General features: G+C 37.2%; 2 protein-coding genes across 5 annotated transcripts in view; one reads left to right on the top strand and one right to left on the bottom strand.

Annotated features, from left to right (window-relative positions):
* Window positions 1-24,783, top strand: part of zmp:0000001268 (CYTL1 domain-containing protein) — a 173,489-nt gene that overhangs the window by 61,932 nt on the left and 86,774 nt on the right. For both annotated transcript variants that reach the window (XM_039774524.1, XM_039774525.1), the window contains exons 3-4: window positions 2,810-2,886; window positions 12,079-12,123. In XM_039774524.1, the coding sequence (XP_039630458.1) occupies window positions 2,810-2,886; window positions 12,079-12,123 (122 nt within the window). The remainder of the gene's footprint in view (window positions 1-2,809; window positions 2,887-12,078; window positions 12,124-24,783) is intronic.
* The window catches only part of stk32a (serine/threonine kinase 32A), a 161,287-nt gene that overhangs the window by 76,335 nt on the left and 60,169 nt on the right, over window positions 1-24,783 (bottom strand). The window lies entirely within an intron of this gene.

Here is a 24,783-nt window from a genome sequence, read left to right as displayed (position 1 = left end):
ACATTTATCCTATCTTACATGAGCAAAAAATGAAATCCCCTGCCCCAGTTACCTGTTCATAGTTCAGAAAATGGCTAACAAATCAACATGCATAAAAAGATGTTTCTGTGGGTGCTAGCAGTGTCAGATGATGGTGAAGCTCTGTAACGATGAGAAAACAGCTTAGTAACTGCTGCCTTTTGTTGCTGTTTTTTCTTTAACCAGCTGCCAAGTGACAATAAGATATGAGATATTTTGGATGTGTCGTCTCAAACTCAGTTCCTGGTGAGCAGTAATGGCTTCTGATTTTTGTTGGAAGTATTTTTAGACTTAGAAGCCAATTCTTGCTATTAATGCTACATGCCACCTTGTTTAATTATATGGTTTTGAAGTGCAAAGTATTTATCATTAGCACAGTAATTGGCTATTAATTAAGAAAAAGGCTGGAATGAAAATCTGTAGCTGCTGTCGCCCTCCAAGAATTGAGTCTTTGAAATCTCTGCTTGTGTCTCAGCTCTCACATTTCTCGTATCTATTAGAAGATAATTCACAGTGCATGGAATTAATGGCACACTGTGGACCGACACTAGTGTTGGACTGAAAACCAGGCAGTCCCCTTCAAATAACAACATAGTCATTTGGGACATTAAACCTTTCAGGAGAACCCAATGGTGTGATTTTCTCCATTTTCGCATTGCTCTCATGTTTTATTTCTCTTGCTTTCTCTTCTGTTCCACTTGACGTTACATATTTTAAACATGTGACTTGTGTCTATTATATGCTACCTTTCTATTTTAGGGAAGCATGGTGACAGTGACTAGTGTTGCTTGTCTAGTCTGGCTGTATTGGATTTTCAAATTCTTACTATGCCCTCTATATGTGGTTTTTCTTAGGTCCCCTGGCTTTATACAGATTTAGTTCATTGGAGACTCTAAATTGGCCTTATCTGGGTGGAAGAGCAATTTAATGGGCTAGTGCCCTGTCCAGGGTCATTTTCTGATATGCCCCTGATGATGTAGCTCCCAACATCCTAATAATGGAAAACAGATGGATATTTCAATGTTAACCGATAGGTTGTGTGCTGCTTTGCCTTTAATAATCAGTGCTATGCTACTGTGAAAGAGTCCATTTTAAAAATAAATTGAACTGAACTCTCTGTTAAAAACCCATTGTCCAGGTCTGTCCATTACTGGCACCAAGGTCAGTACATTATTTATTTCATCAGGGATGTGACATCTGAGGACAGCCTTGGTGGGGGTGTGAAACAAAGGTGCATCAAAGCCACCAAACACCTGGTGTCTTTAGACCTAGCGGGCATCTGTCTTGTAAATTGATGCCAGAAGGTGACATTCAGTAATGTCAGAGGAGAACATTTTACTTGTTTTTTTTTTTTTTTACTCCAGACTGGCACAATTGTTTCCTTTACTGTATGGATATTAAACATGCATTTGTAAAGGAGATCCTTACTGGCAAACCACTTGGCAAATATAGTGTGTGTGATTTATGCACAATGCCTGACCAGTCAGGTACTGCATGGGCAAGATCCAAGTGTGATTGACCTTAACTCCCACCTAACAGGTGAACCCTGTCTTTACATCTTATTTAATTTTAAGATTATTTTAAATATCTCCCATAGCTTTGCAAAGGTAGCAGAAACTGGGGGCATGCAGTATACTTAACATACATATGCATTGGTTGAAAATCAAGACAAAAGAAAATGAAAATACTAAACTGAATTCTAAATTCAATACGTTATTCATTGTCTGAAATGGCTTAAAGTAATTTTCAATGCAGTACCAGGCATAGTGCAGGACGACATTCTCTAAAGGATCTCCGTCTGTTGAAGTATTTGCCTAAACCCATCCATTCACACATTTATGAACTCACTTAGTCCAGTTCAAGGTCATAGGAATGTAAACCTTCTCTTGCTTCCAATGTGCTTATGCCCTGTCACCTGTGTAATCATAGTGGCCAGGGGATAAGATGGCAGCTTACAAAGAAACAATGTCTGACCTTTACAATTAAAAATGATAAATGGAACAATTTTAAAAAAGTGTTGCTTTAAGCAAGAACTATATTAGGTAAAGATTCATGGTTTATATCTTGGCTTCTTTCTCACTTCACTGTTGCTTCATCCTTCAAACACTAATATTGACTTATTTCTTATGTACTAACTCTTAGCACTACCCAGACCATTCTTTAAAATGATCCATCATTGCTTATGCAACATCAATCTCTGCTGTTCAGTTTTTAATTTAGTGTTTTACTGCTATCAGCTCAGTAGCACCAGTTACAGCCATGGATGGGACCCTAGTCTATTGCAAAATTGGGCAAAATGCAAGAGCTAACTTCTATCTGGAAATATACTGAATCACTGTTAAAACACTAGAGAAGCATTACTTAACTTCTTATACTAGTTTAGTACGCTTTTGACCCACTCAACCTGATGGGAAATTGATACAACGAACAGTGACATTTTTTCTGTGTGTGGTATGATAAGCCACATAATGAAATGTCCCTACATTTTTATATGGCAGCAAAATTTAAAAATTTTAAAATGTAAATCAGCATAAAGCTGCTGGACACATTAGGGTATATCCATCCGTTATCCAACCCGCTATATCCCACCCACAGGGTCACGGGAGTCCGCTGGAGCCAATCCCAGCCAACACAGGGCGCAAGGCAGGAAACAAACCCCAGGCAGGGCACCAGCCCACCGCACTTTAGTACATATGTCATCTTTAAAGTAAAACACATTAAATATAAAAATATTATAAAATAAAGTGCAAAACCACAATGTAATATGTTGGGTTTTTTTTTTAACACACAGGTGCAGGTTCTCAGTGACAGGCATTACTGTGAATTTGTGTTGCTGCATCTCCCACACCTCTGTTCAGTTAAATAAAGGTAATGGCTTATTAATTTCATTACAGAATCCAAATCATTCAGAGATCACGGAACTGTAGAAAAAGTTTATTGAATAGAATGTTGATAACAGCAGTGATAAGAAACCTCCAGCCTGAAATGGGATTAGTGGCGATTTGAGAAACATATCTAATTGAAGCTTCTGTTTGATTAAGTAATGTGATACACCACTAACCCTAATGCAGACACACAAGACAGGAAAAACAAATATTACTAATAATGGATAGCAACCAATACATTTGGGAGGCAAAAAGGCAATTAAAAAATGCAGACCATTACAGGAGACTTCAACAGCCAAATAATGTAAACTTGGCAAGAGATATAAATGGATTAATCCAACTCTTAGTCAACAGAACACAAGAACCACAATTCAAAGCCAGAAACTAAAAGGTTTAGAGACCCCAAGCAAAGGAGGTTTTAATTATTGCCAAAAAATACATAAAGACCCACAAACCTCGGCTGTCCTTATGAAATCGAAGTTGAAGATCAATGTGTTGGCTCGTGGACCTAATCTAGGAACATAAAGCGAACATAACCTTCTTGGGTCTCCTTGACATTATTAGCACTACTTCTCTTTGTGGCATCTGCTAATCTGCTTACCCATCTCATAGTTCTGTCATTTCCCTCCTAAGTTCTTTACATATCCTATCATAATCCTTTCACGTAAATAAACACACATTAAGTTTATATTTAAAAAATATTTTTATTATAGCCTTCTCATTGCTTGAAGACAAAGCATTATAAATATTTACAAATAATAATCAGAGGTGGTAGGTGATGAAAGACCAAACACTCAGAATTAAAGCAATTGCAGTCACAAATCTTGTTAGGTAAATACAAGCATTTTAAGATAAATTTATATTTGAAAATATTTTGGATCACAGATAAAAATACCAGAGCAACGTTTCTTTACTAGTTTAGTACCCTTTTGACCCACCCACCTTGATGGAAAATCAATACAACAGTGGCACTTGTTCATCCTATGGCTTACAGTACCACACACAGGATAATTCCTACATTTTTTATATGACAACAAAAAATGACACATTTTAATATATAAATCAGTGTAATGTTGTTGGACTCTCTAGGTTATATTTCAGTTTTAAAGTAAAACACGTCAAATATAAGAATAGCGTAAAATAAAGTGTAAAAGCACACTGTAATATATTGTTTGTTGCTGTCTTTCCCACACCTCTGTTCACCTGACTAAATGTAATGGCGTATTAATTTGATTGTATTCCCCCACGTGGACGATTTTTACTGGAAAAGGTGTTTGCAAGGCTTAAGCTGTGATGTGGACTGTCTTGCTGCTGATAAGAGTATCTATCTATCTATCTATCTATCTATCTATCTATCTATCTATCTATCTATCTATCTATATATATATATATATATATATATATATATATATATATTCACTAAGGCAAGACAACCATGGAAAGCAACGGAAAGCACGCCGGAAGGGGCATGGATTCACTAAGCCGCCGACAAGTGAGACGCCCATGGCGCATGCAGGAAGGAGCCATGCCCACCAACTCTAAGACCATTGGATAGGACGACAACTCGCAGAACCACGCCCACCAACTCGGACGTGACGACACAGGAAAAACGGCATCATTTATGTTCGTCTGTCGTAGTGTCCACATGCAGCTCTGAGCCATGTTGACTGTTCATAGAGGCATGTTTCTCGCTATATGCAGCGTGTAAAACAGTTTGCGAGGGGTATCCCATGGGATCCTTAAAACAATCCTTTAAAACTGAGGTTAAAACACAATGAAGGAAGCAGTCTTTAAAAACCAATAAGCCGAGTGCCTCTGTTTCATTACTGTTTCACCTGCGTCACCAATGCAGGCCCTGCAACAGTTGAGACGCTCTCTCAGCAGCTGACCTTCTCTGTGCCTGACCGGTTCACACAGAGGCACCGATGTAAATCGCTGTATGCGACGTGTAAAACAGTTTGTTTGTCACGGATGTGAATTGTTTTATGCAGCGTGTAAAACAGTTTCTGAGGGGTTTTCCATGGTCTTAGACTCGGTGGCTGGGACTTTGTCAGTTGCTCTTGCGACCGGGCACATGACCAGGCAGTGTGTATGCTTTGAGTGCGAGGGTGGACGCGACAGGACCATCAAAGAAAAATCATGTTGCGGCTGTGAATCGCTGTATGCAGTGTGTAAAACAGTTTGTTTGTCGCAGATGTGAATCGCTGTATGCGGCGTGTAGAACAGTTTGCGAGGGGTATCCCATGGTCTTACAGTTGGTGGGCAAGTCTCTGTTAGTTGCTCTTGCAAGCGGGCACATGACCAGGCAGTGTGTGTGCTTCGAAAGCGTGGGTGGATGCGACAGCACCATCTAAGAAGATTCATATTTGTCGCGGATGTGAATCGCTGTATGCAGTGTGTAAAATGCTGTATTGTATGTTGCCCTCTCCAGAGTTACATCTTTTCATTCACCTACAGTCGTATACACAATGAAGTAACCAGTCTTTAAGTTTTCGGTTACGGCGCACAACCGCGTGCACCATACCAAACTGTTTTACACGCTACATACAGCTATTCGCATCTGCGACAAACATCTCTTCTTAGATGCTCCTGCACTTTGTACACACCCCCCTCCCACCTCGCTACTACCGTGGTCGGGTGTCTTGGTGGATTATATATAGAAAGGCAGCCAAAACCGCACAGAGCAATGAAAAGTCTACGTGAGTCACAGGTGCATCTGGACTGTACAAATACGACAACGACTCGAGTGATGAGTTGGAGGTGGGCACATGAGCAGGCAGTGCATACTGGATGAGAAATCAGCAGACTACCATGACGGAGGCAGCAGAGTGGACGTCCTTCTCCTCTCCTCCCGTTCACCCTGAGCACCGCACAGACGATTGTGTGTTGGTTCGTTCCGTGCATTGTTACAATGTTGCTTTTCTTGCTGATTTATTACATTACCGATTTTTCACGTTAATTTTCTCCCTGTGCTTAAAAATCATTAAAAAACCGGCCTGATTATGCGGCGTATGGTATGCCGTGGGTTGGCTAGTGGTTTCATAATAAGACAAGAAATATTCTGGTGTGTAACATTACATAAAACGCTATGCACATACACATAGATATTCATTTTTGTACACGTTAAACTGTTTTCTTATTACACTTATACTTTAAACAATCATTTAATTTTTTTTTGGTTTTACTTTTTTTTTATTACTGTGGCAGTAAACATTCATATGTCCTGGGAAGGTGTGCATATGTGTAAGTGCCCTGAAATGGTCTGGTGCATTACTCTAGATGCTGTCCTGCCTTGTGTGTGATGCAGCCACAGTAGGTGCCAACTCCCTGCAACTTTGAATTGCAATAAGTAGCTGAATGGAGGGGCGTTTTACTGCCACCATACATATAAAGTCAGTCCACATGATCTGAAGGATGGTAATTGAATAAATAAGAACCAATTTGCCTCAGCCATGTAACATATTACCCATAATGAATGTGTCCATATGCACGTGTGCATTGTGTGTAATGTGAATGCAGCAAAAAACATTGAAGTGATTCATCTTGAGAAAGTTGTGTTCAACTCTACTGAAAGGCTCTAAATTGTTGATGGACATTTAAAAAAATTTTAAAAATACCCTAAAAAATGAACACCCCAGTTCCAAGTTTCAGAAGGAAACTCCCACTGGCATAAAACGTACCACCACGCTTTAAGAACAGTGTGCTTTCAGACGTCATTCCTACTCATTCTCTCATTTAACAAATTTGAGCAACTGCAAATTGTTTATAACAAAAAGAAAAGATTACATATACTGTATATTTTTCTTTTTTTGAAAACATATTTAAGTATTTTTTTTTCATTAAAATAGCCTAAATATGAAAATTCAACAATGCATATGAATGGATCCGTCATTGTAGCCAAATGTTTTTGGTCTGAGCAAAGTATTTATTTGAAATATGAAGCTTTTCCTGTACTCAAATCATCATTCCATTGATAAATCCATTTTCAAATATGACTATTCAGTTTAGCGTGGCAGGCAATCCAGCACCTATCTTGGCACATGCTGGGAAACAACCCTAAATGGTGTCATTAGTCCTTCACAGGGCACTCTCACACAATCAGAGCTGCCAATGCATCAGCTCAAAATCTCCAGCTAAGAAAGAACTGACTTGTCCTTCAGTATGGTGAACACACTGTCTGGCAATGGTGGATATGGAGGCAGCATCACTAAGCAATTTGTTCCCAAAATACTCTGAGGCAGCCCCAGTAGTAAGAGCTGATAATGAAGGAAAATCAGCTATTGATAAAATACACTTCTCATTAATGTGTGCAGAACATAATATTATACAGCTCAAAGCTGGCCATTGTACACATTTATATCTCCTCAGAATATCTGTACCCAGATAAAGACTCTTAATTGTAAATGTAGTCATCAGACCTCACTTCATGCTGTTGTTATGTATCACTAAAGAAATGGTAATATCATCAAAAACCCCTTTGTGGAAGAACAAGAGAACATTTAATACAATTTACTAATTAGCAAAAATTCAAAATAAATACATTAAAGAAGTTAAAAAGGTGTCATAAAAAAGTATAAAGGTGATTGTCTAAGATCTTTTGAATAAACCAAAAGCAACTAACTAAACAAAAGAACACCTTATTAAATAAATAAAGCAAATATAATAACAGAAATATTAAACCAATTAGGGAAAATCCATTAACTCACAAGTATTAAAACAATCCAAAAAAATTCAAAATTCCTAATCTCTAAATACATCTTTCCCTGAAAAACATAGATATGTTCGTTGCTGTTAGCTCTGTATCTAAAAAGCTAAAGCTTTTATTGAAGAAATGTGGATTAAAGTCAAGCCAAAGTCTAAAAACAGACACAATAAGCAAAAAGCTGCAACTAAAAAAAACTTCAGAGAGTTGAACCTCACATATACAATTATTAACGGGAACCTGAGGATAAAATATGCATTTTTATCATAAAACGGAAAACTGTTTTGGGGGCAAGAACACAAGCTACACAAGCCAATGCTACAGAAAACATTGGCCAAAAAAGCTCCTTAAATAGCCATCTCAGTCAATTTTGTTCATTGTTAGATGTGTTTGCTGTTTATTATTGATAATAAAAGTATGATCACATAAACAGAACATTCAGTTGACTGCTGCACGTGAGGGTAATTTATAATATATACTAAAGACAGTAAATGAGGGTAAGATAGTGGGGATAAATAGGGAGTAGGGACAAATCACAAAAACAACTTAATCTGAAAATAAAGACAAGTCGGAAATTTAAATGTTAACATGTGGGTCGCATGTTTTGGAATTGTCTGTACCTGTAGATCTGAAATAAAGATTTCCCTTATCTTTCCAGTAGAGTGTTAAAAATTATTATAAAGTCAAAACAAATCACATTAACACAATGGAAAATGATGTTCTATTTAAGCAGATGAAAAAAAATCAAATTCACAACATAAGGAACTGTTCAAAACACATTTAGAATTTGGCATACATTTATTAATATTGTGCTTAAAAATTCATCATGCTGAGCATCTGGTAACCTTTGGAAATCACATTGAATCTTTTCTCTTCTGAAACATGCTTTAAATAGGATGCAACATCATAGGTGTGATTACTTTGTTATAATTCACTCCTTGTAATGTAAATTACAAAATTAATAAAATTATTAGAAAAGAACATGTTTAAGTTCTGTTTTTGTAAATGATGTGCGCAGCAGTTAGTGGCACTGTCAGTATCATTTTTGACTGAATTTGATATGTAATATTTCAGTTTGTGGTTAGTGATTTGTGCTGCGTTTATGGTACCCTGATTGCATAGCCTATAATAATCTGAGTAGCTGTGCAGGGCCTTCTTCGAGTTCTGCGGAGCTGTCGTACGTGTGAGTTGTGTTAATAATGGGTGATAGATGTAAGTAACCTACAAATGTCAAGAAAGACCCAAATCGTTAAAAAAAATGTTCTAAGTCTTAAAATCTCAATGAAGGGAAAATTAACCAACAAAACACAGGTTCAAATAAACAAACTGGATACGTTTTCTATAAAATGAATTTAATAAATTAAGTAAGTATCAACTTAAACAATGAAAAACTCTAAAATTTAGTCCTTAATTCCAAAATATTAACAAAATAATTACAAACAAACCTCTAAATTCAAAACTGCAACATAACAAAGTCCTTTATTCATAGAGACAGGAAGAAGAAAAGAATAATATTAAAAAGACCAACAAAAATTATGACCAAGCCAAAATCCAGTTAACAAAAATCAAAACCTAAGAAGCAAATGAAATGGTCCAAAACCAACAAAGCGCCGGAAGTAGGGAAGCACAAAAGGAGAGACAAACAATGAAAGTCTGGAATAGTCAATGCTTCATCAGATTGCTTGGGGTCTACTCAACTAGTTAATTAGGGACCCCAGTAGCAGTGCTGTACTGCTTACCTATAGCCCTGCTCTACCCCACCACACTCAAGGGCTGAAGATAAGAAGGAAAAAGAGAGATTCAAGAAAAAAGATACATGACACCAATAAAAAAGATTATGAAAAATTTAATTAGTTATTTATTAGGTTTTTCTTTGTTAAGAACATTAACAAAATAATGTACAAAAAACATAAAAATAAACAAATAATCAAAAATAGAAGAAAAGTCAGGGATGAAGCCCATTTCAAACATGATAGTTGGTTGCAGCGCTGCCATTACATCTGAGAAATCATAATATGCAAAAAATGTAATTATGATGTACAAAACATCATATGCCATTCAACTGTGCACCCCACAGTATTATTTAGCATCTTATACCCCTAAGCAGAAGGTAGGTAAAAACCTAGTGAGATGGCAACTAATGAAGTAACTTTGGTTTGCCAATAAAACACATTGTCGCATATTATCCCCAACCAACTCCTGTTATTCCCTGCATGTTTCCAGTCCCTCTGAGGCTCACATGTGAGACATGTGATTTAAGCATGTACAGTATCTGAATTATTTGTAGTCTCAGTGTCACCAGCCCCAAGAGGAACATAGAACAGTTAAGGAAAGCCATGTGAAGAGAAATTCAGTTCATTTCATAAACATATCATTTACGTCAAAGCTTTTGTTTGAAAGTTGTTTTTTTTTTCTGAGTTTTTCCCATGAATCAGTCAATGTGGAAGCCCCCCACCCCCTTCATCTTATTAAGGATGCTTCATTAGTGCTTCAGCTGCCTGTTTTCCCAGCACTACACAGTGAAATAAGCCACTTCATATTGGAAGGGTAGTATGAGCAATTAAAAAGCTTTGTCTCATAGTGAGCACAGGGGAAATCAGACATCTGTTTGATTGTCGCTTGTCTCCTTTGCCTGAATCACAAGAGAAATAAATTTTACCCCATAATTATAAAGTGATTAACTTTCAGTCATTAACGACTGCCTAGGATCTGCTTTTTGTGCTATTTATAATATGATGCTAGCTCTAGCTTCAAATTCTGAGCAGAATATTTTATATTATTAACACTGTTCATAAAAAAAAATCCATTCCAGCACACAATCACGTTTCTTGTGATGTAAATCCTCGATTTGGTACCTCAATCAATGCTCTCCACACTTATTTGACAAATCTTCACTGATAAAGCTGTGGGGTTATTAGATGTTGCCACACAGGCCCTCAAATAACTATGGGTCTTGAATTTAAGTTCTGTTTCTGTTTAAACCTCAGGAACCAAACCAATGACAGATTTAAGTGCCTGTCTGACAAATTAAACTTGCACGAATTTATGCAATTTATTTTTTTAATTCAGCATAGGGACTACCAAAGGAACCACTAATGTCTAATTGTGGTATCAGTAGGCCTACCCCAATCGTGGACAGTACCACCCCGTCATTTCAGGTTTGCTGTTTTACAGCTGCAAGGAATATTTCTAGATGAATATTGTCAATAGTTCAGACTAAGTATCCTTCTAAAGCTCCTGAAAACGTTTAACTTTGGGATTAAAAATGTAAGTTCCCTGTTTGTGTTTCTGCATGTTGTATTACCTGATACTTTATGTATAATACAGTATTGCTATTAATTTTGTGAAAAGTTAAAGAAATAAAACTCTATCTGCAGCTTTCATACAGCAGTTTTTGTTCCATTTAGCAGGTTTAGATCCTGACTTGGTTACTGTATTTATGAAATTTGAATATTCTCCTTTTTTCACAATTTCCTTTCCACATTTCAAAGCTGTCCAGATTTGGCTGACTGCCAGCTCCAACTGCAGTCACATGGCACCTCATCTGGGTTTGGTTCTAGACCTGCAGTCAATACTGCTAGGATAGGGTTCAGCTCTCCAACACACTCAATCGGAATAAGCAGGTTCAGAAAATGTATAAAATGATGCCCAACCTACCTGGAAAGGGGTCTCTCTTTGAACTGCCTTTCCCAAGGTGTCTTCCATTTTGTCCCTACAAAGGTGTTTTTGGGAGTTTTTTCTTGTCTTCTAAGAGAGTCAAGGCTGGGGGGCTGTCAAGAGGCAGGGCCTGTTAAAGCCCATTGCGGCACTTCTTGTGTGATTTTGGGCTATACAAAAATAAACTGTATTGTATTGTATTATTCATTCTAATTTACTTTCATTCATTTTAAAAGCAATTCTAAAGCAACTCGTACATATACAAGTGGGTTTTAGGGTGGGAATTCATTGATAGACCACTGCCTTAACCAGTGCTGCAGTTCTCCAGTAAGAAGGCATTGGAATGGCTGTAGCTGTGCTTATTTGTGGATCTGAGGCAGAAACAATATCCATAATTTTTGCAAAGAAATTTACATTCTTGATGGTTTGCTTTTTTTAAGTAATATAAAGTACATATATACTGTATATGCGTTGGGCTGGCGCCCTACCCGGGGTTTGTTTCCTGCCTTGCGCCCTGTGTTGGCTGGGATTGGCTCCAGCAGACCCCCCCATGACCCTGTAGTTAGGATATAGCGGGTTGGATAATGGGTGGATATATATATGTATATATATATATATATATATATATATATATATATATATATATATATATATATATATATATAATCAATTGGTCACACCAAAATGAAGAATACATTAAAAGATACAGAATTTCATAGTTTGTACTTAATTTTTCAAGTGCTGAAATTAGCATGATCTGAATAGCAGTAATAAAATGCTGGCAGATTCAATTAAGCATACCAATTCTCTTTATAGGAGATGGTGAACTGTTGTTCACACCACCTACTACAGGCAGCAAAGGTAAGTAACATTCAGCTGAATTGCATTTGACTCTGTTATTGCTCTCTTAAATTATACTCAGATTGTTCAAGTAATGTACAGTATATTGCCTACTATAAGTAGATAGAAAAAAGGTTTTTTTCTTAATGTGCTGGTGGTGTTTTGTGTGATGTGAATTTCCTAGATGAAAGTGAATGACTTAATCTAACAAAATCCGAAGAGGGTAATGTAGGCAGAAAGAGGAGAAATGAAAGACACCAGAGGGTAGGTACCCAGTTGCATATGCAAATCAGTTCAAGTTTCAAGAGTCAAACAAAGCCAGTTGAGAAAAACAAGTCAGAGATCAAATCCACAAGGGAATCTAAATCAAAGAGGAAAATGGGACTGACTTAATCATCAAGGGATTACACAGATTCAGAATTCTTTTTAATACTTAGTGTCATAATCACAGGGTCATTGGCTCAGATGGGCACACAGTTGTAGCTATTGCAAAGCAATTGTAGACACCGTTTTTACAATGAATAAGAGTACATATGTGATGTGATATATTGTAATGTATAGTGCCCTGTATGGTCCAAGATCCAGTCAAATATAAATCATGATCAGTTTCTAAACAGCTGCTAGAATAGAAACTAGAATTAACTAACGTGTGCTTAAATCACCTAAATATATGTTGTTTGTTGTCCAAGCAACAACAAAGTGCAGACCGGTAGGTAAATCAAGTAATCATTCATTATAGCAAATGAAATACAGCATAAGGATACTAAGACTGTTCTAACTGGCTAGTATTGTGAGACCAGAGGGTTAAGAACATTAGTAAATTCATCAGAAAGCCGTTTGTCTGAAGACTTTGTGTACTTCCACACAGTGACAGAACTGTGGCCACAGCTTGATCATTCTCCATATTTACAGATGTATTGCAACAACATTGTGGGCTGGTCCTCACAATAATCTGTCAGCAGCTATGGTTATCAGTCCCACATAATGACCCTTAGAGCTTCATTAGATACAGAGACTTAAGGTGAAACAGAAGACCTGAGTCAAGAAAGAAGGTCAAATTGTTTAAAAGTCAAGAGAACTCCATGATAAGAAACTAGAAAAAGTGTGAATACAAATGCATCATTTGGTTAAACTATTAGGGACACCATCTTCCATGGAGCAACAGAAAAGGTTGTGGTCTTTATAGAGGGTCAAAGAGAACATATGACACATGCCAAGGTAATTAAGACCTTTGGGATTCATAAAAGAAAAAAAAACCAAAAACCTTTGCTGACTGAGACTATGTGAACATGAACCTGGAGAACTTGGCCAAATAGTATGAGTTTGCAATTTGCTCTACCTTTATACCTTTCCCATTAGATATACACCCAAAATAGTCATGTGGATTACTTGTACCCTTCATCTCTTCTTACTATTTCTCAATAATGGCTAATCTAGCCTGAAGAAGCCAATAACAATTGCAGAAACTTTTTGCAAATTTCAACAATTAATTTCTGACAGAGAAAATCAGATCTCGATGTGCAGCTGTTTAAAATTAAAAGTGAGCTTTCCATAAAACACATTCCTTGACTTGCCATGAATTACAGATTATGTACACAGTATGAAGGAATAAAGAACAGCAGCTGGCCATACACCTTTATTACCCACTTTCCAAGATTAACTGGCAACTCTCAAAAGGAAAGTGCTGAATTTTCTGAAGGCAAAGGTGGAAATTACTTAGACTTATTTTTAGCTGCTCTTTCCTTCCCGGTGTCAATCAAGACCTCAACTCCAGTATGTTTTAATTTGTAAATTGAAATTGTTAGGCACAGATGTGATGATGAAATTGCACATCTATCAAAATGTTTGACTCAATCTCAGTCTACAGTAGTACTCCCTTTGTTCCATTATACTATCATGAATGCTAAACAATTGCTTGGTTCCCAAAATATTCATTTACAAGTGAATCCAAATCCATTAATGGATCCTTTTCTTAGTTGTGCTGTTCCTCTTTGTCCCACACCTCTGGCTCCAACCTTTAGCTGGCATGAACTCTGTTTTGTTAGGGAAATTGATTTCTTTCTTTTTTTTTTTTTCTTTTTATTAATTTTATTACAATCCATACAAAGCAATCAAGATTTTACAAAAAGAAAAATTGAGTTAAGAACAGATCGATCCCCTCCCCTGAGAGAGAGAGCAAGCCAAATAACGTTAAATTTAAGGCTTGTAAACATACCTAAATTAATAAATTCTTTGTGCTTTATGAGCTTATTTTAAAATATTACTGATTAGATCCTGCCATGTTCTGAAAAACGTCTGTACGGATCCTCTAACTGAGTATTTGATTTTTCCAATTTCAAATAATATAACACATCAGTTTCCCACTGACTTAAAAGAGGAGAGTTTGGGTTCTTCCAGTTTATCAGAATGAGTCTGCGTGCCAACAGTGTAGTAAATGCAATCACAATTTGTTTGTCTTTCTCCACTTTAAGACCCTCTGGAAGAACCCCAAATACAGCTGTTAATGGGTTAGGAGGGATTGTGAGTCCAAGACTGTCTGAGAGGTAATTAAAAATTTTTGTCCAGAATAATGTTAATTTGGTGCAGGCCCAGAACATGTGACCTAGTGAGGCTGGGGCTTGGTTGCAACGTTCGCAGGTTGGATCATGCCTTGGAAACATTTTGGAGAGTTTTAGTCGAGACAGATGTGCTCGATATATAATTTTGAGTTGTATAATTGTATGCTTTGCGCATATGGAGCTTGACTGATTTCTTTTTAAAATCACAGCAAATCAATCACTTGTTTGTTTCTTAATCTGTATTCCTTTACCTCTTCCTTTATAGTCTTGCGTCATTTTCAGTATGGACTGATAAAGTTTAATTTGCCCCACAAGAGCCAGCCCCCCCATGAATGTGACTTTAATGTTGTGGATAGCCTTGCTTCAGGATACAGTATTAACTGCAATAAATGAGTGTTATTATTCCTTAATTTCCTTTTTAAATTGTCATGTCTCTTATTGAATATTCCAATCACAGTGTTTTTCCAATGTGAGTATTTTAATTTGAGTATTACCTTTAATATCAACGTCCAGTTATCACTGAATTTTAAATAAAGTCAAAGACATTGTAAGCATCTTTAAATGTAGAGGTAATTAAAATTTCAAATTTTAGTTTTTGATTTTTAATAAAGTTTTAAACCTTTCTGAAAGTCTGTTTTCACTTTTGTCATTTTGAGTTATGGAGTGTAGATTAATGAGCAAAAAATTTAAATGTAACAATTTTTAAATCTACCACAAAAAGTCTGTGGAAAGAGAAGAGATCTGAATACTTTCCGAATACACGGTACATATAAAACCACTTCTGAAATTCTTTTGAGAATAAAGATTAAATTAAACTACAAAAAAATGACAAAGACTAGGTGCTCCTCATACATTTCGTAATTCTGATGTGCCTTCTCAGGTGCAGTTTCACTGCAGACGTCACTGGCACGCTTGTTGCTTTTGTAGACGGATAAACAGAAACATTAAAATGATAGCTTATATTGTCCAGATGCGGAAATTTGTTCTAAATGAGACAACAAATGTGCCAATGACGTTGCAGTAAATTTACTTGTAAAATTTGCTGAGAGACTTGTATGCGTGTCTTGATGGCGAATATAAACAGTCACATTTGTAAAAGAAAGAAAAGCAATTTTGCTCTCAGGAAGTCTGCTGCTGGCACACCACTCCACAGTGTTTCTGGTGAAGCCCTTTTCTTTATTTTCCTGGCTACAGAACTCATTCACAAACAGATGTGGGGAGAGAAAATTTTGAATTCATTCAGAGCTGATCAGAGCATATAAAGATAATAAAATTAGCAGCAGACTTGCCACTGTTAGTAATGAACAAATTTACCAAAACCTACTGTACTGTCAGAAATCTGGGAAACTGGTCGTGCATAAGCCTGAAGTATTCATTAACTGGACCAGTGCTTTTGTATTAGATTGAGTCCGTATATTCTATCCAGATCAGCACATTGCCTACATGACCCTTGCCAAAAAAAGTATTAAAATAGAATTTAAGTAAAAATTATGCTGGCCATACTTTAGGCATTCACCCCTCGCACTGACTCAAAAGCAAAAAGAAAGACATAAATAGTTGAATAAGACTGTAAATTTAACACAGAATAAAGGCCATGAAGTTGAGTATCAGAAATTGGCTCAGATTTAAATATTCTGCACTATAAAAATGATATCACCAAGTTGCCCAAAGGAGTTAGCAACATGTCACTAGTTACTAGTTGCCAAGAAAATATAGGAATGTAGGATCTTCAGGTGATGGAAGAAAGCTGCATGTAGATCGAGAGAAGGCATTAAATAGGGTGCCGCGACAGAAAAAAAACTTAGGTATTAACAAATGGTTAGTATCTGTGCAGATGCACAGGGTGCTCCAGATGTAATTATGCAGATCCAGATCATCTGGATGACTTTGATTTATGCGGGGACGATTCCAGTTGGGCGCAAAGACGATTCTTCATGTCGTCAGTTCGCACACTTCTCGATGGTCCGGGTTTTTTTGGGTGATTTTCTATGTAATAAACTTAGTATCTATCTATCTATCTATCTATCTATCTATCTATCTATCTATCTATCTATCTATCTATCTATCTATCTATCTATCTATCTATCTATCTATCTATCTATCTAATTAGTTATAGCGTAATAAAAATTGCATAATTAGATCTGGACCACCCTATATAAGAAAATGCTATGAATCCATTCTAAGTCTGTTGATTTTTGTGTTAATGATGATTGTGGTGACCAGAGGAGTGTGTAAAAGATTGTCAAGGGAGCTCTTGCATGCCTGATGATTTCGTACTGATGGTTAATAGTGAAGCAGAATTAAATGAGAAGATATTAAAATGGATGGGTGGTGTAGAAGCAAAGAATCAAGATAAATGCAGGAAAGAGCAAGATGATGTTTAGAGGCCAGGAAGCAGGAGAGATATAAGAAGTGGGTGCATGGCTGTGTGGTATGTTGGGAGAAATCCAATCAAATGCATGGAGTGTTGGACGTCTATGGATAAAAGATGTAGAGGTATGAAGAGTAGAGTGCAGGCGAGGAGTGCAAGCTTTGCTGTAGAAAGTGTGTAAGAGGGGTGTACAATGCTGATGTAGCAAGTAAATTTAGGTACTTTGCATGCATTACATCTAAAATCGTTATCCTCCAATGCAAAGCAGTACATGGCAAAGCCCCTCACCATATCCACTGTTTCATCCTACAGCAGCCATGATGCAAAGTCAGATCCATTAGGGAGAGAGCTTTTTCCTGTATTGCTGCCTGCTACGGAATGGTTTGTTAGTAGCCATCATAAACAACCTGATTGTTGATTGTTGTGTCAAAGCCAGGGGTTTTTCTCTGGCTTGTTTTCTGTTTTATTGTGGCTTTTGTTATTTTTTAATTGCTTTTCATATTTGAATGTAATTTATTTACTTTGTCTTTAAAATGTGATTCCATTCTGTGGACTTTCTGGGTGGGGCACTAGGACGCAGGGCCACCCTCATGACACTGCTTCTGGGTCCTCTCTCTGCCCTTATCTGGAGGCTTGAGAAAGAAACCCAACAAGTGGATCATTAAGAGCAGTTTGTTGGAGTTCTGCAAATATTGTGTACTTTTGTTATTTTCAGGTTCTTGATTTTCACAGATTTCGTATTTGGATTTGTTTACCTTGGATAGCCTTTGTAGGGAGATCCTTTTTGACTCTTTTGATCATTTTGTTACATTGTTTTATTTTTTGTAATAACTTTTTTCCTTTATAAATATTTATTATGGGACTGGTCTTTACTAGTTAGAGTTATTAAGGTTTCAATCTTTAGTAAGGCATTTGTATATATTCTGGGACTGTTATAGACATTTTTAATTTTTAAAGCCAGCTTCCTAATTTGGAGGCTTTTAGGCCAGAAGCCAGCAGGTAGTTGTCAGGGGCAAGTTGATCTGAAGTTAGCCTTTTCTGGGTTGGTCAGTGAAAGGTTGTGGCCTCCATTTTGGTCATTTTGGAGGTCAAAAATCCCTTTTTGCCATGCTTCTGTCTCCAATTTACAACAGCCATGATTAAAACACAATTATTCAATATAACTTATAAGGACTTTAGCAACTTTTAAGGTTTGCTTTTCTTTCACTTGAATTTTACCTTATCTTATATTGATTGCTTTACTCATTTATATTGTCCTGCTTTGTCGTATATTTATAATGTGGGTTATTGCTTTTATTTTGTTTTCTGTTACTTTGATTCTTTTTGTTCTTCTGCCTTGTAGCACTTTTTGTTTAAGAAAAGGTTGTTAAAAATAAAGTTGATTATTATTTTTATTATAATGGCAATGGAGTTGTTTTGGAGAAAGTAGTAAATTTCTACTACTTAAGTGACATGTTGAGTGCAGACAGAGATGGAGGCACAAAAGTGATAGCCAAGGTGAGAAGAGCAGGAATGAATTTCCAGAAGCTGTCCCTTATTCTGACTTCTAAAGGAGGGTGAAATAAAAAAAGAAATATGAAAGGTATGCGAGGAGCCATCGTGTGTTCAATGAGACTGAGATGTTGCTAATGAAGACAGAACATGAAGTAAAACTGGTAAAAAGTGAGAGGAAGATAAATGCTGAGTTAGAAGAAAGACTTTGTGTGGAGACAAGAGAAATCGTGCTGAGGTGAAACAGACTAAGCTGGTTTAGACATGTCGAGTGAAAGGCAAGGGTATATCAAGGTGGAGATGGAGGGGATGAGGCCCAGAAGGAGACAGTGGCAGTGGTGTTGGATGATGTTAAGAGTATGGGTCTCTCCATAAGGATGTCTATGACCATGGAGTATGGAAGAAATTGATTTTTGGAGGCTACCAGTTAACCTGGGTAAATATGGAAATGGCAGTTAAACAGATAGTGATAATGATTATGATGGTGCTGATGGCACTGATGCAAGACAAAGATAAAATGTGAGACAGAGTCGTCAGACAAGGGGTATAAATAACATACGTAAAGAGTGAGAAGGTACACAAATGATCAGTTCTTGGAAATTTGCCCCTTTTCCATTGTTGATAATTATATCATTAATACATTTTATGGACCTTATGAACTTTAACTTTTTTAAAAGGCAACATAATTGCTATGAAATTCTCTTAGTTTTACACCCATACACATAACAAGGTAAATACAATTAAACAATACCTGTAGAGTATGCAATACATGACACCATCACAGCCTTATATACATCCATCCATCCATTATCCAACCCGCTATATCCTAACTAGAGGGTCACGGGGCCTTATATACAATATTTGTGAAAAATATATTGCACACAATGCAAGTATGTAAAACAATATGTAAATGTACAATTGCACTGCCACAGGGTAATATATCAAGTAAGTCTTTATAAAATGAACTCAAATTAAACATAATTTAAGTTGGAGGGAGGAGTTCAGAAATCAGGGAAAGAGGGGGATAAATCGGAGACTGTGTTTAATTGACTGCAGTAGGAAAGAAATTGTTTTTACTGTATGCCTAGTAGTTTTTGCATTTAGTGTTGAGTAGAGAGATTCGCTAAAGCATTTATTGTGGGGAATATGCTGTGTTCGCCGGTAACCTGGTTCAAACATTATTTTCCTGGAAATTCACCCTTGCCAGATTAGGCAAACATTTTTTTCCCCAAGCACCCCGTTATACTTTGTGAGGCCAGCATGATATCGCTGAGCTGTAGCAGCCATGTGTGCAACTTTCCTGTATGCCTAATGTAGGATTATTGCCAGGTCGCAAGCATACACGTTAAAAAAGAATTCTGTTTCAGCTACCGAAATGTGCTGAAATGACCCATTCCCTGTTCACAGAATCATTTGACAGTGTTGCGCGATATTTTTCCCCATCTCTGACCGCACTTGTTTCTTCCACTTGTGGCCGTTTCAAGCCCCAGGCCTCTTTGATTAATGTGATATGTTAGTAAGTTTAAAAAAGTAAAAATAGGTCCTGAATCCACAAAGGTTGAAAATACTGCCAGATTTCCATCCAACATGTATTTAAAAAAGTTAAAACATATCAATTAGCCACGTGCTCAAACAAAAAAAAAAAACAAGCTTTAAAGGAGCCCTCCCCAACCCACTGCCCTCATCAGAAAACACAGTACACACTGTGAAATAATAAAAACTAAAGATTTATTAATATTTACAAGGCATTTCTTCTTGATGGAAGAATAAAGTGTGAAGCATCTGCACAGATACATGGGAAACAAAAAAAGATGTTCCGCTGTGCCTGGAGGTACGTTAAACAATGGAACGAGCCATTGTGCCCCTTGGTGGCACAACTAATTATATGCCCCAAAATTGGAATTCTGTGATTGCAGTTGTCTATACAGTATTTTATTTACTTATTACTAGTTTGTGGCTGTTTGTTGTATTTTGTTTGTGGTATTCGTTCCATCCGTATCTTTTGTTGTTTGAGGCACAGTGGTGCAGTGATTAGCCATGCTGCCTCACAGCTCAAATCACATATTTGGCCAAAATAATCAGTCCAGCATAATTGCAGACTTTATTCTCTAGCCCGCAAGGACACTTAAAAGACCATTGCACCATTATAATCAACTGAAGACTAGTTCAGTTCCACCTTACACATTGGCTTCAAATCATTTTGTGGAGTTCGTTGAAGTTCCCAAACATTTCTGTGATTTCTCTGAACTCCAGGCAAAGCAAATTTAATAGGATTTGCTTATCACTAAGTGTCCAGCAATGTTTCCTCCTTAGTAATAAATGAATAAAATGATAGTCCAGTTGAGTGTATTTTTGATTCTACTTCTAGCTTGTTTCCAGAAATGTGATGAATGCAGGACCTCCAGGAGGAGTCGAGCAAGAGTCCAGTTTCAGACCTACAGTCTTTTCAGCTGTCCAAATAACACACTGCTTATGTTTTGAGTGAGTAGATGCATTGCCATACCAGGCTGTTTTGAAGAAAGTGAGAATTTGTTTAGTAACAGCTGTCAGGGATGCCAGGGGCCATGACCCGGCCGGGACGTCATGAGGGACCGGATGTGGGTCTGTGCCCACCCTGGATCACGTGGGGGTTGCCTTCCGGGTTGCTCTGGGGGCCACGGGTACAGGGCATGGAAGCTCCACCCTGTAGGGGCCCGTGGTCACCGCCAGGAGCCGCCCCAATGCCTTGGGGACCTGTTACCCCTACACTTCCGCCACACCAGGAAGTGCTGGGGGGAAGATTTATGACGGCGCTGGGAGGACAGCTGGCACTTCCGCCACGCTGGGGCGTGGCCAGAGGAGGAATGCCGGGAACACCTGGTGCTCATCCGGGAACCATATAAAAGGGGCCGTCTCCATTCATTCAGCGCTAGAGTCGGGTGGAAGAAGGACGAGGCAGAAGAGAGTGGAGGCGGCCTGAAGACAAGGCATTGTGGCCAGGACTGTGTTTATTGGGGTATTGTGCACTTTTGGACTGGGTCTTAGTGACCATTTATTGTAAATAGTGTGTTTAATAAACGTGTGGTGGTTTGAAGACAACATGTCCGCCTGTCTGTGCCCGGGTCGGCTCCACACAGCTCTGTAAAACCATACCAGAACTTATAGGGACAGGTAAAACTTTTTAAGTTGACAGAGAAAAAAACACACACACAGTGCTGTGCTTTTTTGATTAGAGCAGGTATATTTTCATCCCATTTTGGACTGTGAGTGCCTAGAAATTTAAATGATTCTACCCTGTCCACAGTATTTCATTGCCCACTTAATTTTCCCAGGGGAGTTGAGCTGAGAACTACCCTAACTTGCAAGTATCAGAGGAGACAGGGCTACTGCTCAAATTTTAACTAAAGGGCAATGTTCTCCCTAAGTGCCAAGAGTGACATAAAAAGAAATTAGGCTTTAAAACAAGCACAGATCAGGACAGAAGATGTCTATTCCTTATTCAATTCAATTGATTTTTATTGTGCCCTTCACTGAGTACAGGCTTAGGATGCTCACACAAATGTACAAGTATAGTGCAGTCGCAGTAAATTATTCAGTCTTATAACATTAAGACAAACAGTTAAACTGTGTTAAACTCAAATTAAAGCACAGAAAATTCAGCCTAATTAACATAATCAAATTATAACAATTTAAAACCCATTATAAAAGAGACAAAGACAGTTAAAAATGGAAGAGAGGAAAATAAAAAATATTACCAGCATTCCCAGTGAAAATAAACTTCTGGGTGTCCATGGTGGGAAATAAGTGGCAAAGTCAGTCAAAGCTACAGTTCTGATGACTAATGCCAACTAGCCACCCAGCTCCTAGTAGACATTCTTTGTTAACAGAAGTAAATGCTGAACAGTATAAGAAGATTACATTGTTTCTTAATTAATTCCAAAAATTTCCATTATGTCTTGTGTCACATCTCATGGACTTGGGTCCCTGATCCAAAGTGACGTATTACTGACAAAAGCCAGATAACTCAAATTTACTTCAACATTACTACTTATACCATCATTGTGATGCTTCTTCAGGTGTTGTAGTGCATATTAGCAGTAACGCTCTGTGCCATGTTTCATTATGTAATACTATTTTTTATCAAAGTACACTTGGTGCTGGAAGTGGGCTGGCACTCAACAGTATGCAGAACATGGGCCCCTTCCAGTTTCACCATAGAGTACCAGTACCTTTTTGTGAATCCCGCTGTTTGACTGAGTGTCAGTGTGTCATAATGAATGTCTCACCATACCAGAACCTGTTCTTAGTGTAGTTGCATTTTGACATTTTAAGCTTCAAGGGAGACAAACCCCCCTACACTAAGATCGAATGTCACTGTATCGCCATAAAACAAGTACCTCCAGTAATTCCGTTCCATTTTAAGCACCGTGTACTCTGTGTAAAATATATTTATAATAATTATTATTCTGGCAAACCATGTTCAACTTACTATTGTTTTGTTGTTAATGTTCACTCCTCCTCAGCTTAGCAGCATCTTTCACGCTTTATTATTCCTTGTACAGTATATTGAGTTTTGTACTTGATTTATTGTTTCTTCGCCATTTGCTAATCTTTCTTAGCCATTGTAGCTTAGAAGTTTCTTCTTTTGCGTTTAGTAGCTCCTGCCTGTTACAAATACATACCAGCCTTTCCTGAGATGTATTTTTTCTGTAATGGAGGGACATACCGGTACATTATGTGCTTTTTAGCTCCCAAGTGTTTTTTCACATTGGCACAAAAGTTGTTAAAGGTTGTAAAGTCACCATTTGCAAGGTATCAGATATATTCCAGTTCTATTAACGTGTCTTCTAAGCCCCCAATGGTTTTTCACATTACAGGTATAAACAAAATGTGGGCACTGTCAAATAGAGTCCATCAAGTGTGAGAAGTCACACGACCCAGTTCCACATTTCAGTTTTAATTGAACAAATCAGGAAGTGACTCCATGTTTTTGCTTTTAAAAGCATAGCTGTGGAATATTTCTAGATACATGAGAAGGAGGACAAATTTATTAAGTTGTAGCATAAGACTCATGCAGTGTATGGTAATTCTTACAAGTACCTACAGATTTCTGGTAGAACTAACTGTGTGTACTATTAACAGGTAAGCAAAAATAAAATGGTTTGATAGTCCTAAGGTACAGCCTAATCAAGAGAATGATGATAGTGAGATTAACTGTATTTAGCAGAGGTAATGCAAAATATCTCCACATTCTGCACAGCATTAAATTTCACTGGTACCTTAAGTCTTGCCCAATGATCTAATTTTGTTATCTCCCATGAATTTGTTAAAAATACCTCCAACCTTTTATGAACCCATAAAATCGCACAGTTTATGCCTGCCTCTAATCAGTTATCAGTACAAATGATTTGTTAAAGGGTCAGTTTTGCATCTTTCAAGTCATGCAAAATTCCAGAATTTTCTGTATATTAAAAAAAAAAATCTTTCCTGAACTGGCATTTTACATTGGAAGTACAGGGGTATGGGTGAATCCAGAAAACAAGTCTTAAAATTTACCAAATACATCCATTGTTTGGCCAAAACAGTTGTCAAGTATTATTCTGTGCCTTGTGATTACTTACTTACACATTGCTAAATAGCTAACACATTTCATTTTTGAACAAAAAACACAAATATTAGGAGAATCAGCCATCTTAAAAGAAAACCAGCTATGTGCTCCACCTCAGCACTTGTAGTCTTCCGCAATAATATTTGTCCTCTCGATAGATCAAATCACAATAAACTTTTCATGCCTCTGTATTTTTTTTTTGTTTTGATTTACTTCGGCATTTATATGAGAACTCGCACAAGAAAACAGGAAATGTATCCTTACGTCAAGAAAAATAGTACCAGGAATTTGCAATAAACTGATTATTTCCAGATCACTTTTTTTTGTCGGAAACATGGAAGAACTGTGTACTTTTATCGAAACTCAAGGAGAACATGTTTGGTAAGTATTGTGGTTTATTTTCTGGTGGTGTTTCATACCCCAATGTAAAATGTGAGTACAGGGAAGTGCTGAACTTTGGAACACACTTTTGTATGTCACATGCAAGAATACAATGTTTGTGAACAAATAAATTTGACTTGAAAAATACTGAACTTTTTAAATTTGTGAGAAAGAATCTGATACCATAAAGTATAAGAAAATCGCATTGTAAATACCCATCCTAACAGATCTATATTACACCATGGTCTGGCTTTTGTTATTTTATCTTGTGAGTGTTTTATATAGAGGGCCTT

Source organism: Polypterus senegalus, chromosome 13 (assembly GCF_016835505.1).
Source record: "Polypterus senegalus isolate Bchr_013 chromosome 13, ASM1683550v1, whole genome shotgun sequence".
Lineage (NCBI taxonomy): Eukaryota > Metazoa > Chordata > Cladistia > Polypteriformes > Polypteridae > Polypterus > Polypterus senegalus.
The sequence above is the reverse complement of the archived record's forward strand: the minus strand, read 5'-3'. Positions and strand labels throughout refer to the sequence as shown.